At 37.6% G+C, this 16,455-nt stretch overlaps 1 protein-coding gene across 2 annotated transcripts in view; it reads right to left on the reverse strand.

Annotated features, from left to right (window-relative positions):
* Positions 1–16,364, reverse strand: part of tg (thyroglobulin) — a 31,017-nt gene extending 14,653 nt beyond the window's left edge. For both annotated transcript variants that reach the window (XM_042772743.1, XM_042772742.1), the window contains exons 1-31: positions 15,939–16,364; positions 15,721–15,829; positions 15,523–15,620; positions 15,222–15,410; positions 14,873–15,032; positions 14,019–14,125; positions 13,622–13,765; positions 13,013–13,195; positions 11,669–12,706; positions 10,893–11,489; positions 10,531–10,764; positions 10,005–10,142; positions 9,360–9,437; positions 9,124–9,224; positions 8,884–9,004; positions 8,179–8,382; positions 7,885–8,088; positions 7,574–7,719; positions 6,214–6,370; positions 5,911–6,075; positions 5,421–5,570; positions 5,076–5,240; positions 4,027–4,149; positions 3,806–3,921; positions 2,876–2,981; positions 2,153–2,350; positions 1,780–1,950; positions 1,302–1,388; positions 1,108–1,191; positions 790–927; positions 499–672 (exon numbers count right to left, since the gene is read on the reverse strand). In XM_042772743.1, the coding sequence (XP_042628677.1) occupies positions 499–672; positions 790–927; positions 1,108–1,191; positions 1,302–1,388; positions 1,780–1,950; positions 2,153–2,350; positions 2,876–2,981; positions 3,806–3,921; positions 4,027–4,149; positions 5,076–5,240; positions 5,421–5,570; positions 5,911–6,075; positions 6,214–6,370; positions 7,574–7,719; positions 7,885–8,088; positions 8,179–8,382; positions 8,884–9,004; positions 9,124–9,224; positions 9,360–9,437; positions 10,005–10,142; positions 10,531–10,764; positions 10,893–11,489; positions 11,669–12,706; positions 13,013–13,195; positions 13,622–13,765; positions 14,019–14,125; positions 14,873–15,032; positions 15,222–15,410; positions 15,523–15,620; positions 15,721–15,829; positions 15,939–16,023 (5,770 nt within the window). In that variant the 5' untranslated portion in view covers positions 16,024–16,364. The remainder of the gene's footprint in view (positions 1–498; positions 673–789; positions 928–1,107; positions 1,192–1,301; positions 1,389–1,779; positions 1,951–2,152; positions 2,351–2,875; positions 2,982–3,805; positions 3,922–4,026; positions 4,150–5,075; positions 5,241–5,420; positions 5,571–5,910; positions 6,076–6,213; positions 6,371–7,573; positions 7,720–7,884; positions 8,089–8,178; positions 8,383–8,883; positions 9,005–9,123; positions 9,225–9,359; positions 9,438–10,004; positions 10,143–10,530; positions 10,765–10,892; positions 11,490–11,668; positions 12,707–13,012; positions 13,196–13,621; positions 13,766–14,018; positions 14,126–14,872; positions 15,033–15,221; positions 15,411–15,522; positions 15,621–15,720; positions 15,830–15,938) is intronic.
* Positions 16,365–16,455: the final 91 nt, after the last annotated feature.

The raw sequence follows: 16,455 nt of genomic DNA on the forward strand, positions 1-16,455 counted from the left end.
GACTAGATATTATTTATCCATCATCATTGTCTCCTTTTGACCTTTCACCCTCTGTCTCTATCGAGCTCCAGCAATGCTAAAATCTGAATTATCTGCATTCCTTGTTCAGTTGCTAGGATCATATCTGAAAACAAATAAAGTAAACGACAGACTCAGTCACAAAGAAAGTGGAAAGAGTCTGACATCAGACTTTATCATAGACCACAGTGATGAATCCTGCATTAGGCAATGCAAAACCCATCTGTCCAATGACAGAGGAAAAACTCTGAAAATAGACATCTAATGCTGAGAAATATAAAAGTATAATATATAGTGTACAGTATATGTGATTATCTGAGAAATGGGGTATGACAACAAAATAACTTTTAAGTTATAGTGTTTTCATTATTTCAGATGCATATAGAAGTAAATAATTAAAATAACCATACTTTTGTATCATAAATTAAATCATCACTTAATTGTAGTGAAAGCATGGCTGTTTTGTGTATAATGACTCACCTTTCTTCTGGTATGCAGTCTGAAGACTCTTTGTCATCACTAAACTGCATGCCTGCCTGAGAGGTTTGTCATATGCCCCACATACACGCGTGTCAGGATACAATGCACATGCAAAATACAGAGGGCCTTCATCACGAATTTCGGATACGTGACAGAGTTGTTCTTCTCCGCAGCCTGAAACCCAAATCCCATATTCACAGATTAGAATCTGAAACATTTTTGCACTGCATAGACATCTAGTAAGTATATAAGCGTAAGCAAACAGTTTCTCATGAAGCTATTGCATCTTACGTTTCAGACACCAAAGCTGTGCCTCCTGGAAAGTGTATTGGTGTTTAAAGATCCAGTAAAGCTGACTGGGAAGTTCCCTCTCTGGGTCGACTTTTACATCACCATTCTCCAGAACACCAAATGTCTCCTTTATTGAGTCTAAATGGACAGAATAATAATAATAAAAAAAAATTATTAGAAAAAAGAAATAACATTTAAATATATTTTAATATTTAATTTTAAAAAGTACAATTTATTATAAGGGTACTTTTAAGCACAAAAAATGCTTTAATAAATATATACATAAAATTTGTTTGGCTTCATTTCATTCATTCATACCAGAAAGTATAATTTTGGAATCTTCTACAACAGCTGATCCACTGCAAGCAGAGGGAGTTTTTGGACGCGTGTTCATATCAGACTCTGAAGACGTAAATTATAGCCATTAGACTATACAAGAATAAAAGCTAGATCATAATTCCTCAAAATATATAGTCTTGTTTATGATAGTGGCATGCAGAATATTTCCAAACCTTTCCAAAGGTAGATACGTTGGAAGCTAAAGAGAGTTTCCTGGTAGCCAGTTTTATTTTTGCTGGATGCCGGTAAGGCTGCATCAGCTACAAGAAATGTTAATTTCCATTACAATGCCCATCATTCCATAAACTCATAAATCTTAGATATATATATATATATGACATACAATTGAATTTACAAATCATGTAAAATTTTACAAAGATTAAATGATAAGAACGTTAAGATTCTCAAGCACTGCACATCAGTAATAATTTAGCAAGTCAAAATCAATCAGAGTAAATGGGTACCAGGAGAAAAAAAAAAACACCAGAATGAAGTAATACATAGCAATCACTGGAAGCTAAACAACTGATAAAGGTCAAATAACAGCTGAACCAAGTTGTGCAAGTTTTAGACGACATTTAAACATATTTGTGCACAGTTTAAAACTGCTGTTATGAAATCTGGAGTGTGTACATATACAAAGATTCATACTGATGGTGAAGTTCTGTCCGCCAAAGTTGAAAGTGAAACGTTTCAGTTGTTTGCTGTATTGGACACCAGCACCACAGATGCGGCTGGAGGAGGCCACGCCCCTTGCGTCCCAGTCTGCCTCGCTGCACTGCAGCACTGAAGGAGCGCTCAGGAGCCCACACATGATAGAGCCTGCACAACACGACACAAACCATTTAACAACATAAAACAGAAGTCAAAAGACATCTTAAAGGTATAGTCAAAGAAATGTGTCGTCATGGGCCCTCATCAGTTTGAATAAGCATGACATGACTGGTTTTGTATTGCAGTGATTTGGTTTTAGAGCAGTGGAAAAGAGCTACATCTACTTGTAATGAGTGAAAGTGACTCTGACCTCCATCGAGGACATTCTGGTTAAGGATGAATCCATCACAGCAGTTCTCACGACTGCAAGAGTTGACGCAGAAGCGATGGACGTCAGCCAGAGTAGTTCCATGTGCATCAAACACAAGTGTCCGATACACTCCAGAACCGGTCTTACGGAAACTCAGCCTCTCGAAACTCTTCAGGCCTGCTGTGCTGAATTCATGACCTTTGTGAGAAGATGAAGGGTGGAGAGTAAAAGAGAAAGAAAGAAGAAGAGATATTCTTTAAATCATGGCCAAGAGACACAAGTGCATCTAAATGCTTTTGGGCCGCCAAAAACAACCAGACACTGGGAGCTCTGTTCCTGAGAGGAGTCTCAAAGTATCAAGTCAGTTATCTAACATGGAAAAATATCTCGTAACAGAACAAGTTTCAGGAATGTTTTTATTACAATTTTCTTTATTCTTGTGTTCACGGATGATTAGACCACTTTGCTAAAATCATTACTCACAAACCACAAATTAATCTTTGAGACTGCAGTTCAATTATGTATCTTGATCATATTTTATTGTAATATGCTCTTTGCCTCTTAGAAAAGTTAATTCTCTATTCAGACAAACTCAAACTCTCATGATATTGTATGCATCACCACATTTTATTGCTATGTGTAACCAATAAGGGGTCCAGGTGACTTACAATAACTAACCAAACCGAGAACATGTGGGATTTAATTACTAGCTGATGAGCTTACCTTTCTTTCTCAGCACCATCAGATTGGGTTCATCTCCTTTTATTTTCAGAACACAGTTGAGAGTTTGGAATGTCTCCGCGCCATCATTTCCCAGAAACCCTTTGCTCTGCAATGCCAGACAAACCACAAGACTCTTTTTTTAGCAATAATCATGACACTTTTGGGAAAGGAGATGTCACTAGACCAAAAAAAAGACCCAATGCCAAATTATAACACTTAAATATCCTTAACGTCTTATTTCTCTAATTAAAATGTGCAATGTTTTATATTTATTAGCTTATGTAAAGATAAATGAAGAAGATAACGGTCAAATTTTGGACAAATGAATGCTGAAATTATAAAGTCAGGAGATAAAAAGTAAAGATAAATGTTAGGGGCAAGCATTCGACTATTTTTTTTTTTTTTTTTTAAGAAATTAGTTTGTTCAGCAAGAATGCATTAAATTGATCAAAAGGGACAGTTAAGACATTTATAATCTCATTTATAATGTTCTTTTGAACGGTTTATTTATCAAAGAATCCAAAAAAATAAAAATAAATTCATGGTTTCCAAAAATATTAAGTAGCACTGTTTTCAACATTAATAATAATAATAAAGAAATGTTTCTTGAGTACCAAATCAGCATATAAGAATGATTTCTGAACGCTCACGTGATACTTAAAGACTAGAAAAATAGCTGCTGAAAATTCAGCTTTACAATATTACTGTTTTTACTGTATTTTTGATCAAATAAATGCAGCCTTGGTGAGCATGTGAGACTTGTTTCAAAGTCATTAAAAATCTTACAGATCCCAAATGGTAGTGCATATTGAAATTAGCTGACTGGGTTATAATATACTATTTAATTTAAGACATACAAATAGACATCATTAACAAATACACTATATGCAATATACAAGTTACATAGTGTACATGCATTTTTGGTCATACTTGTTCAGAGGTCCTGCATTCAACATTATCCGCACTTGTGCTATACAGCTCACAGTAAGTTTTCTCTTTATCACTGAAAATAGCCACATGTTGACACGAATCCTCCAGGGCACAATCTAACAGAGAGGGATGTGATCAACGTAAGTCATTAAAAGTCTGAGTGTCTATCTGACTAATTCAAGTACAGGTGCACAGCTGCAATATACAACAGTGTAACTCACCAAGCACACATTTCATGAGCTGTTTCTCCTTTGGCTGGGTTGAAGAATCAGAGCTCAGTATTTCAGCACTCTCTGATTTAAGCAGCAGAGATGAAGGGGCAACCACCTCAAACTTTTCCATTACTGCAGACACACAAAGAATGATATACTGAACATACATAAATGAAGTTAGATAATGTTTGTCCTTTCACATTGATAACGATTTGCCCATTTATTAGCACCACTAATCCGATACTTTAGCAAGTCTTGTGGAAGGTACTTTCGAATTGTAGCTCACTAAGCAAGCTATACTTTAAACCAGTAGTTGAATACACTATAACTTACTAACAAAAAGTGGCTAACTGCATTGACACGTTTTAAGAAGGTAATATCTTTCTGAATATAAAACTATCACCATTATATGAGCAGCATTTATCTGACACAAAACAATTATGATCTCAATTAGGTTTTGAGTTTTGATATTTTGATTAAATAAAGAGGTCAAAAACGTTTTTAACAATGAAACAAATTCATGGATGAATCACTCACAATGAGATCAATAACACGCATTTATAAAATAAATAAGGTGAATTTTTCATTTCATGCATATTTAAAATATTTTGCTACAAAAAAAAAGATGTAAGTACAGCAGGAACTCAAATGAATCAATGAATCAATGAATCAATGAATCGGTTTGTGACATGAACTCTCTGAACAAATCAAGTCACTAAAATAAACTCCCAAATACTGCATATGAGTCCGATGAAACAAGAGACAGCATGATTTTTCACTCTGCACCTTCTCTTGTTTGAAAAAGTTGCGTTACTGGAAAAGCTCCTCTACATTAAAACCACATTAAAGTGACGTGTCGTGTAGCCAAGTATGGTGTCCCATACTCAGAATTTGTGCTCTGCATTTATCCCTTCCAAGTGCACACACACAGCAGTGAACACACACACACACACACCTGGAGCAGTGAGCATTTGGAGGTTTGGAGGTGAGCACTATTTAAAATTAGTAGCATCACTATTTTTAGTTAGTTCCTCTCCAACACTGACTGTAGCACATACCTTTGCACTCTTCAACAGTCATTGGAGCATCAGAAGATGTCCAAGAAAGTTCCTCCCCCTGTGAAGAGACACACAACCATCTGCCAGACATGAGGTCCTTCTGGGCTGACAGGAATTCCCCTTTCTTTGTACAACTCAGTTTACTCTGCTGGCATTCAGTAAGACCTTAAGATATCAAAAGGACAAACAGAAAACAAGACTTTAAACCATGAAAAAAATAATAATTTTAACACTCATTTGCCTCTGAAACCTGTGATCTACATTTTGACAGAGCTGCCATGTATAACTGCAACCATCTACACCTGCTGTTCTTGAGTTTGTGTGTTGGGCTTGGCCTGTACTCACAGTGAGAAGCACTGAAGGCTCCCTGGGCCTCAGTGGATGTTCCTGAGGGGCAGGGAGAACAGAACACCTGACCTTCTTCCACTTGAAATGTATCACGCGGACACAAAGTACACACACCACCACTAGAAAAAGAACCAGCTGGACACACCACTGCATGTGAGAGAGGATAAAAACACAAACACACAGGGAGTGATTAAGCTTGGAAGTGGAAAAAGAGTGGAAAAAGAGGAGAACGTTTGACAGATACAGAGCAAAGATTAATAATGGAGGAGGAGGAAAAGTTGTATGCAGTTTGAAATAGTACATACACCTTCACAAGTACGTTTACATATTTTGAACACCACATTTCTATTCCAGTAAGCTAAAATATGCATTGGTTATAGAAAACTTTATAGGTGCATATTCGGAAACACTAGTAAAGACATTTTGCTTTATTGTACACAGGCTAGTCTGTCATTAAGACGACCAAGTAGTACAGAAGCCAACCTACCACACCCAGTGGATTGTGGGAGCTGCTTATAGCCATCCATGCAGCTAAACGAGGGAGGAATAGAAAGAGCGAGAGAACGGTCATAGAGGAAGATGGACCGGTATGACCCACTTTGGATTAATTCCTTCACGCCATTTAACAACCTCTCCTCACTAAGTGCCATATCTGAAAAATAAACGCATGCACATGGAATAATAAACATCAATAATTCTGAGTGTGAAATTAAATGCATCTGATTTTAGATATCAAATATGGTACATGGAAAGAAATGGACTAAATAAGGTGCAATAAAGCTGTTCACACCAATGTCATGGAGATCAGGGAGAGATGTTATTGGCAGGTCGGAGAGTCTGGCCCTAAAGGTGATGTGTGCAGTGACTTCCTTATCATTCAAACACTCAAGAGACACAGATGACTCGTCACAGACTGCAACAGAGCTGGTCTGGCCAGATAAGGTCAGCTAACACATATGAAGACACATAAACAAGCAAGCAAATTAAACAGACATGCATTGATGCAACATATCAAGACATTTAAACTAAGACAAAGCATAAATGAATAAAAGCCCTTTCTTTCTGAATGTCTTTTTAATAAAAGTGTTGTAATGCTGTACTGCAAGCCAACAACACCTACATATTAAATATGACACTTGCAGACTAATGACACATTTTGTATTATTTGAAAATTACTGTATTAATACTATACAGGGTTTTCAAATTGGGATTCGGTGATCCCTTACATAGCCTCTAAAGGAACATGGCGAGAGGAAAAAAATGAGATGGGATGAAAAAGTATATTCGGTTGTTTTGCGTTCACTCAGAAAAGTTTATGTTCACTTGCAAAAGTTTGATGTTTCCACAAAATATGGAATTTGCTCACAAAGAACTCATTTTCTCAAGGGAACGCAAAACATTTGTGAGAGCACACAAATATATTTTTTCCTCACATCCCATATTTTTTCTATGACCATTTCCCCTTAAGGGCACGTAACACCCAGAGGTCTATGGAATTATTATTATTATTTTTTAACAAAATTTAATTTTTAGGGCTGTCAAAGTTAACTTAAGATGTTAAATACATATTTTAACCAAATCATTAAATAAAAAAATATATATATCTCAATCATTTTGCCATATTTACCAAAAATAGTAGCTATTTTATTCTATTAACAACCATGGTTTTAACAATAAAAAATAAAAATAAAATCAGTTTAATTATTTTTACACATTACACATTTAAACACTTAATATTATACACATTAGTGGTTAGATTAAAAAAATACACTGCAAACTAAATATTATATATATATATATATATATATATATATATATATATATATATATATATATATATATATATATATATATATATATATATATATAAAATAAATATTTTCAGAATACATTTTAACAATTTACTTTCCCTGTAGCAGAATGACTAAATTAAAGCCAATTATTTGATTTTAAAACACATTGCCTTTATAATATTGTGCTGCTGCTTCTTTTTTCTTTCCTTCATGGATTTTTAATCATTGAAATATGTAATAAAAGTGGGAAAAAAGTGGGAAGTGGATTCCTCACAAAGGAACCATTATGCACATAAAAACTGGGCATCAAAACCCATCAAAATCAGAATCCCTGTAACTTAACAGACTGGATTGTACCTGTAGACTGCAGAGGCCTGTAGCTCTCATGTCTCGCAGCAAAGCAGCCTGTAGCTCAACACTCTGGCTGCTGCAACTCTGCTGACCCTCAGCCAGGGACAGCTTCAACTGTAAGGACACCTGCACTGTCTGCAAAACCTGAGGCTCTGATGGACATCACAGACACTCAGTTGCTCAGTACAAACAGATAAAGAGTAATTAGAGCAACAAGATTTCATAGAAAGACAAATCCCTAAAGGACATACTGCAACAAACTGTGAGTGTTTCAACAGGTAAATAGGACAATGTGCGTGTGTGTGTGTGGCCTTTACTTTGGCAGGCATAAGACAGTGGAGCATCATCAAGCCAGTTTTTCGCCTGGGGATCACACATGAAGCTGGCGACAGGAAGGGTGTTGACATAACCTTGGTCACAGAACAGCTCACAGCTCTGCGTCTGCTGACCCGCAACAATCACAGTGCTACACAGAACAGCACCATGGGAAATATCTTCAAATGGAAGGGGGCACTCAGGAACTGAAAAGGGAAACACATAAGGGAAATCATGTTGCCACAAGCATATGGCACAACTTTAGATAAATGCAAAATTTGACCTAATTTACTTACTGTCGCAGGCTGGGGTTTGTCCTGTGCTGCGGTTGGTGCGTGTCACTGGCAGTTCCTTTCCGCTTTGAGAAACACACCAACAGTAGGACAGGTCACACTGCAGGGGTGAGAATCGCTGCCCGTCCTGCACACACTGAGGCTCATAGCCCACACCGATCTCTCTCTGCAATGCCAGAGTTTTCTGTAGAGAACACCAACCTGGACCTACAACACACAACATGGGTCTGACATGACAATTTTTTCAATGCCTCGCTTCCTTACATGGTAATGAATGTTAGTGCTAGAACAAAATTGCTATCAACCAATCAGATATTTTCTGAGATCGGGCAAAGTTTCTCAACTTTTGAATAATGTCCCCATGTGATGAGATGTACAGCTTTGCATTTCTATTAACTATACACTATAAGTTTGGAATATTTACTTTTTTTGTTGCTTTTGAAAATGATCTTATTCTCACCACGGCTCCATTTATTCAATCAAAAATACAGTAAAAACAGTAATATTGTGAAATATTATACAAAATTTAAATAACGGCTTCCTGTTTTAAAATATTTTAAAATGTAATTTGTTCCTGTGGTGGCCAAGCTGAATTAAAATTGAATATGAATTTAAATATAGCAGGGGAAGGGTCAGGCTTGTGATCGAGTGATCCAAAAACATGCTGTAATAAATCACACTGTACAGATGAATGGATGAAACAATTACATTGCAGTTCTCCAGAAGGACTGGTGATGGCAGGTTGGATGACTTGTCCGGTTATAGGACTTACACACAACCCTTGTGAATGGACTGAACTGGGCTTCTGGAGTACCGAAAATTCACCGTCCTACAGACATATGTGTGCACACACACAATGAGACAGACAAATATGAAATGCAAACCTTTACCAAAGAATGTCTTTTGTATGTACAATACAATCCAAATAGCCCAAAAAGAAAGCCTCACCTCCTCACATGATGGGCTGTATGTGTAAGTGATATTAGAGCTTGTTTGTGTCCAATCAGAAAGCAGGAAGTTACTTTGAAGCCTTTGGCACGTAGTTTGGCCTGGGGGATAATTTTTTACAAATCAGCTTACATACTTACTCACAATCAAGAATTTAAATAACAAACAACCGAACTGAAACGAGCAGTTAGAATAACTACTTTGATTATTATTAAAATGTTTAGAGATACTCTCACACTGCCGAGAGGGTGCAGAACGAGACGTCAGAGAGCCTGTGATGTATCTTCCCTCCTCATCAACACACCAGCAGTGACCTGTGATATCAAACAGAGCAAAAACAAACTTAGGAGAAAATTATCTGCAAATACATTTTGTGATGTCACTAAGATTCTTTTTAAAGAAATTAATCCTGTTATTCAGCAAGAATGCAGTAAATTGAAATATTACAAAAATATACACTACCATTCAAAAGCTTGCCATCAGTAAGATTATTATTATTTATAGGAAATGTATACTTTTATTCAGCAAGGATGCAATGAATCAAAGGTGACAGTGAAGACTTTCAGATTGTTGCAACAACAACAAAAAAATCTATTTAAAATAAATGCAGTTCTTTCTACAGAGATTTAATCACAGTTTCCACTGAAATATTAAGCAGCACAACTGTTTTCAACATTGATAATAAGAACATTTTCTTCAGCAGCAAATCAGCATATTAGAATGATTTCTGAAGAATCATATGACACCAAAGACTGGAGTAATTGGTGCTGTAAATTCAGCTTGGCCGTCACAGGAATAATTTATATTTACTGTAAACTTTAGTTTGTGTCAAGCCTTTCACATGAAGTAATGTGATCATGATCTTAATAGTATAGTCTCACCTGTGCTTTGGTAGCACTGATTGGGCAGCCACTGGCCATAAGCGTCACACTGTGGCATGTAGGGCTGGTATCCCAGCATTAAACTCTGTCTGTCTTTGTCATTGGCCATCAGTCTGCTCTGCCAGTAGAAATGTAGGGCTGTCGTGAAGTGAAAGCAAATTAAGTCTTAGTGTGGGTAAAGCATTACAGCACATCTAAAATGTGTCCTCTCCCAACCTTACAGCTTTTTTTTTTTAAATAATTGGAATGAGTAGGCAGAGTTTACTAACAAAGCACATCTGAAGAATTTACAATGGGGTCCAAATGTTTAATAAGTCACATGATCAGTGACACAAATTAGCTTATTTAAATAGTGACAGAAATTCTCTGTACTCTTAAATACTTATTTTATGCATTTAATGAGATTATTTTTAAAAAACTCAATTTCCAGGTGTTTCAGATGTTGTCTCAGACTTTTGAACCCTACTATTTTTTTTTTTTTTGGTAACTTTTATTTTGAGACAGATTAAACAGAAACAGACTGTACTGGAATGAGCTGCGAGTCTCAGCGCAGAGTTGGTGTTGCTCAGCAGAGTCTGAGTGATGGGGATCTTTGAGGCGCGCATCTGCTCCAGCTCCTCAGGGCTCAGATAGACACTCTCAGCCAGGAGAAAACCATAACCCACAGGCACATGTGAGTCATTTGAAGCAGAAATGAGCTCTTCAGCCTGCCTCAGGAACTCAGAGACCTGGTTTTGAACCATAGAGCATGGACCTGGACCTGAAGAGACACACAAAAGAGATCTTAGGAAGATAATTTTAATAAATTCTAAAGAAATATTTGAAAAGATGTGCCAGATATGATAGTAATGGCACTACATACATGAATTACTATAGTGTATAACTCACATTTGGGGATTTGTCCAACAGGAGCCTTGCTATCTGTTACCATGTCTCCTTGAGGGTTAACGCACCAGCACTGACGCAGGTGAAAGCTCCCAAGAGGAAGACTGAAATCTGATAGCGGGCCTGGATAGCTGGAATTCTCTCCTCTGATCAGTCTCCATAATGATAACGGATTCAGGAAAACTGATGGTCCATAAATGGCCTTGATGTTCCCATCTAAAATGTCAGATGGAATATCAGAGAACTTCCCAAATCTTGCCAAGACAGGGAACACTCGGTGTTGCCCACCTTTGAACAATTCGGATACAAAGACTCTGAATGAAGCCATTGCTTCTGTGTTTCTTGCAAAGGCTCGCAGAATTCCAAGAACTTCTGAAACGGGCAAGTCTTGTCCGGAATTCATGATCTGAACCCACTCACGGTAGAACTCAATTGCTTGTTCTGGAGGTCCATCACACTGGATCTGATGCCAGCTGCCATCATAGGCACAACGAGGGATGTACACTTCAGAGAGCTGAGTTACAGAAGATGGATCAGAGAAAACAGAGTGGACTGTGGACAGGAATTGTTGGGTCGCTGTTGCTTGGCAGCTTGTTGGACCTAAAGAGGAATATCAATAAAGCATGATATACAATGAGTATGTCATTTAAATATGACTTAATTTAACATAATTGTTTATTACATATGTGCCAGATTTTCGAATGTGTGTCTAATTAAATGCATGAATACAGGAATGATCCTCTTTGGCTCTGTAATTAATCATTTGTGTTCAGACTCACATTGAACAGAGCTCCCTGAACTCTGAAGGCTGAGTTTTGTTCCAGAATGGTCCACGCAGAAACAACTTTTGCCAAGACACTGAAGTGCAACGTAAGCACCATCAGTCTCACATTTAGGAATGAAGACCTCAGATCCTGCAGAACTGCTGGCTTTGACTGCAATCGCCATCTGACGTTCTTTCTCACACTGGGATGAGCATCTCGGTCTGGACCCAGTGGTGCGAGAACCTGTTATTTCCAGACCACGAGAGTCCACACACCAACACTCTGAGCCCTGACATTGAACTTCCTGGTATCGTCCATCCTCAGTGCACTGGGGCACATACAGAGTCGAGGTTGAAGTCACAGACTTGCAAACATCTGATTTCTGGAAAATAGCATGAAACAGTTGACCCAACTGGCTGCTTTCTTCTGCCTTCAACTGTTTGATTGCTTCTCGAAGGACAGTGAGAAATTGCTCATTCTCAAGAGCCATTGAAACAAGTTTAATCATATCTCGGTTGTTTTTCAGGTTCACCGAACGACCAAATGCATCAGAAATCTCTTGGTCTAGTTTAAGACTGGCAGAGTCATCTGTAACTGTCTTGGCCAACTGCATCAAGTCGGTGACAGCTTGCATCAGACCAACTTGACTGAAAATTTTACTGAAACTCAATGTACCACTGTTTCCAACAGTGCCTGTAAAGTTGAAATTGCCAGCGTTCTTTAGAAATTTTCCTCCAAAGAGATTCTCCTGGAGTCTCTTGGGATTCGGGGCATGAGCAAGAGCTTTCAGGGCAAGAGCCCCAGAGGGAAACATCCCTTGGAGGACCTCTGCCAACATGTCTCCGACATTTGGATGTTCCAACTCTGGCAATGACTGAAGAAGACCAGAGTTGGCCAAAAGCTCCTGGAATTCAGGACTGCAAGTACCAACAAAATTGAGGGTTTCTTTGGAAATGGAGAACACTTTGCTCTTGCTGAAGTCTCCAGCTGGGCCATAAAAAAGCCTGGAGAGGGCTTGTCTCCTCTCAGACAGGCAGTCCTTCACTCCAGTGCCTAAACAAACAAGAACCACAACATTAGTCAGTGCACAAACTCAATTCTGAATCACTCAAACAAGCTTAAGATCAAAATGACTAAAGAATAAATTGTATAGTTAAAGCACAATGAACTTCTACTGCTAGACTGGATTAATTAGATTAGTGTGCAATGTTTTCATGGATATATTTTAATGTACTTTCTAATCTCCTGGACATTACTTATGTTATTGATTAATATCAGTCAAGATTTACTGTTACAAGAGATGCTGAAGAAGAATCATGGAACATAATAATGAATATTCCATGAAATACACAAACTCACTACAATTTGGTACTCCATACTGGCGTGTGCCAAAGATCTCTTTGCCATCAGCATCCACACACCAACACTGGCCACTGGACTGACACTGGGTTGACACATATGCTCCGTTACCAATACAGGAGGGTACAAATGAATTGCCAGCCTGAGTAGCTGCGGCCCGTTCGCTCTCACATGGGGTGGGACCTTTTAGAAAGAACAAAAGTTGGGTAAGTACCTGTACTACTATACAGATGTATCAAGTAAATGCTGAAGGGTAGATTTGACAACTGCTATTTTTTCCCCCATATTCTATCTTTACATGTACAGGAAACAAATATTTATTAGTCCAAAAAAAAAAAAAAAAAAAAAAAAATATATATATATATATATATATAATATTTTTTTATTTTTTTTTTACAGGCAAATCAAGGGGAAACTATTTGCAAATTATTAAAAAAAATAAACTTAATAAATGTATCTTAAATTTACTTGAAAACCAAAAATGCATATCCTTAGGAATATTTAGATATTTAGATTTAGATATAACTGGAAAACAAGGCAAAAACACTGATTTTTTTGCAGTGTATGACATCATTATAGTGGCTTGCTTTTCAAAAAACTGCTGCATACATCTAAATCTCCCGTTCACGGCCAGCTGGACGGCAAGGTAGCGACGCTGTAGGATTCGATACATGTTTGACTGTGCAAATGTACTTCCTGCAGTCTGGTCTGAAAACGCTGTGTCGTACACCTCATCCAACAGCAACTCCACACCTACACAAACAAAACTCAAAACAATTCATCTATTTAACAGCACACAAAATGTCACAACTTGTGTAGGGAAAACTAACGACAACTCAGAATCATAGTCGCCCCGGGGCAAACAGAGAATCAGTGTTCTGTGAGGGCAAAAAACGGGCACAGTTTGCAACGGTGATAGTTTATGGATCGCTCTTTGCAGTGTTTAAACCTACAAGCTTTTGGTCCTGTTCTTTAACCTGAATGTAACTGAAGAGGTGTGTATCACCTGTGCTTGGCATCTCTCTTCCACGACTGTCTGCACAGAAACAATAACTAGAGAGCTCTGGGTAGGCCTTTCTGAATGCACTGAATGTCTGGAACAGTTCTGGGTCTCTGTTAAAGTAAAAGAATTTTCAATTAAATTAGTCACTAGTGGCAGATGCATTTAATAACTGTTAGAGAAGAGTGGAAAATCAGGAAAAACCTACATGCTCCTTCTATCTGACACAATACTGCTATCTAGTGGTTAATTATGTACAGCTTGGGCTGCTTTCCCAGATACAGAATTGTCGTACTAAAAAAAAGCTTTTGGAAGTGAATGTCTATTAATTCAATCAATTAAATTTTAACTTTATATGAGAAAATAACCTTTATTAAGCTATTTTCATTTTTAGTATTACAAAATAATATACACTACCATTCAAAAGTTTAGGGTCAGCAACTTTTTATGTATATATATATATATATATATATATATATATATATATATATATATATATATATATATATATATTTATTATTATTTTTTTTATATTAATATTGTTATGCAGCAAAGACATATTCGAATAATAAAAAAGGCAGTAAAGACATTTAAAGCAGTAAAGTTTCGTAATAAGAACTGTTTCTTGAGCACCAAATGAACATATTAAAATGATTTCTGAAGGATCATATGACTCTGAAGACTGTAATAATAGCTGCTGAAAATTCAGCTTCGCCATCACAGGAATAAATTACACTTTAAAATATATTCTGCAATATTAAATCATAATAATATTTCACAGTGTAGCTGTTGTACTGTAGTTTGGCTCAAATTAAATCTTACCAACCTCAAACTTTTGAACAGTAAACCGCATGTCTCACCTGTTAAAGGTGTGTAACAGATCAAATATCATTCTGTCAGTGGTGTTGACAAACTTGCACTGCACAGGTAAGAAGCCCCCGTCATCTGAGCACTGAGGGGGAGAGGGTTCTCCGATACCATGAAGGAGTCGCCGCTGTCTCACCTCACAAGTACCAGGACCTAAGGTCAAGGGTTAAAGCACATTGTACAGTAAATCTGATGTCAAAGAGCAAAATATCCATTTCTGTCATCCAGAAATCTAAGATTCATAGCTATTTAAACAAATCTAAGCAGGTAAAAATCATGCTTTTTCAGAGACCAATGCATCCAGGCAGTTAAATTAATACAACACTTAGTAAATGCACTCACACTTTGAGAGCTTTCCGTTCTGTCTGGTTCCATAGATCTCCATGCCTTCTTGGTCCACACACCAGCACTGGCCACGGGACGCATCACACTGCACCGGCTCGAACTCACCTGAGTCCAAACATGATGGCACCAGGGTGATGCCTTCAGTTTGCAGGGCCTGCTGTCTCTGGAGCTGGCACGAGGTTAAACCTATAGAGAGGGGACAGGATGCATTTAACTGATCTTAATACAGCTAGTAAAGCAACTTTTTGTAATGCTGGACATGTTGAACTTTAAAGTTGAAATATGAAGAATGAATTACAATAAACCGTGGATGCATTTTGTCGACTCCCAGGTATCTCAAGTCCTTCCACATTCACACACCAACACTCCCCTCCTCCACGATTACATTGAACATGCCTACAAGGATGCCATTATTATTATTTTTTTCAACCTTCACCATTACATACAATGGTGCATTTATGTAACATCATTTACAATATCGGTCAAGTTAATTCACCTAAAGCGGCCGTCCTCAGAGCACTGGGGTATGTGCTCATGTCCCTGCGTTGAACTGACAGCCCTGAGCTGTTCACATTGACTCAGACTCTCTGTCTCCAGTTGGTACTCTGAGGGGAAGAAATAGGTGGATCAGTTTTATAAACCATAGAAACCTAAATACAGAACCTATATAGAATTAGAATAAACAAAGCTGTTGTGAATAGACCGGACACTCACCTGAAATCTTTCCACACGTCAGAGAGAAGATGCCAAGTAGTGTGAAGGTTACACAAAGGAGCTTCTTCTCATCCATGTTCTGCATCTTCTCTAGGATGCAAGAACTCTCCTAGTGAATGCTACAAGACTGCAGTGTCTTTTATACCATTTCCAAGATGTGCATCGTCATACCTGTTCAGCATTTTGCCATTTTACGGATTTAACTATCAAAACACAAACCTCTCCAGCCTGGTTAGAGTACCTGGTGGTGAATAAGAACATTTTGGACATTGTAGTGAGCAGCCAAGCTTGAACTTTTGAGAGTGCTACAAGAACCAGCAACATCAGTCATCTGAAAAGCACTTTCAATAGAGCCGTGTGAAGTAACTTCTCTTATTTTGTTGCCCCAATACTTCTATACAGAGGAAAATACTTTGTAGAAACATTTAAAAGAAAACAAATATGACCTAAAACATTCCCCCTCCCAGAGAACACAAATTCACATTTACATATCAACTTTATTGCATAAAGGAAGTGT

This window comes from Cyprinus carpio, chromosome A16 (genome assembly GCF_018340385.1).
Source record: "Cyprinus carpio isolate SPL01 chromosome A16, ASM1834038v1, whole genome shotgun sequence".
Taxonomy (NCBI): Eukaryota; Metazoa; Chordata; class Actinopteri; order Cypriniformes; family Cyprinidae; genus Cyprinus; species Cyprinus carpio.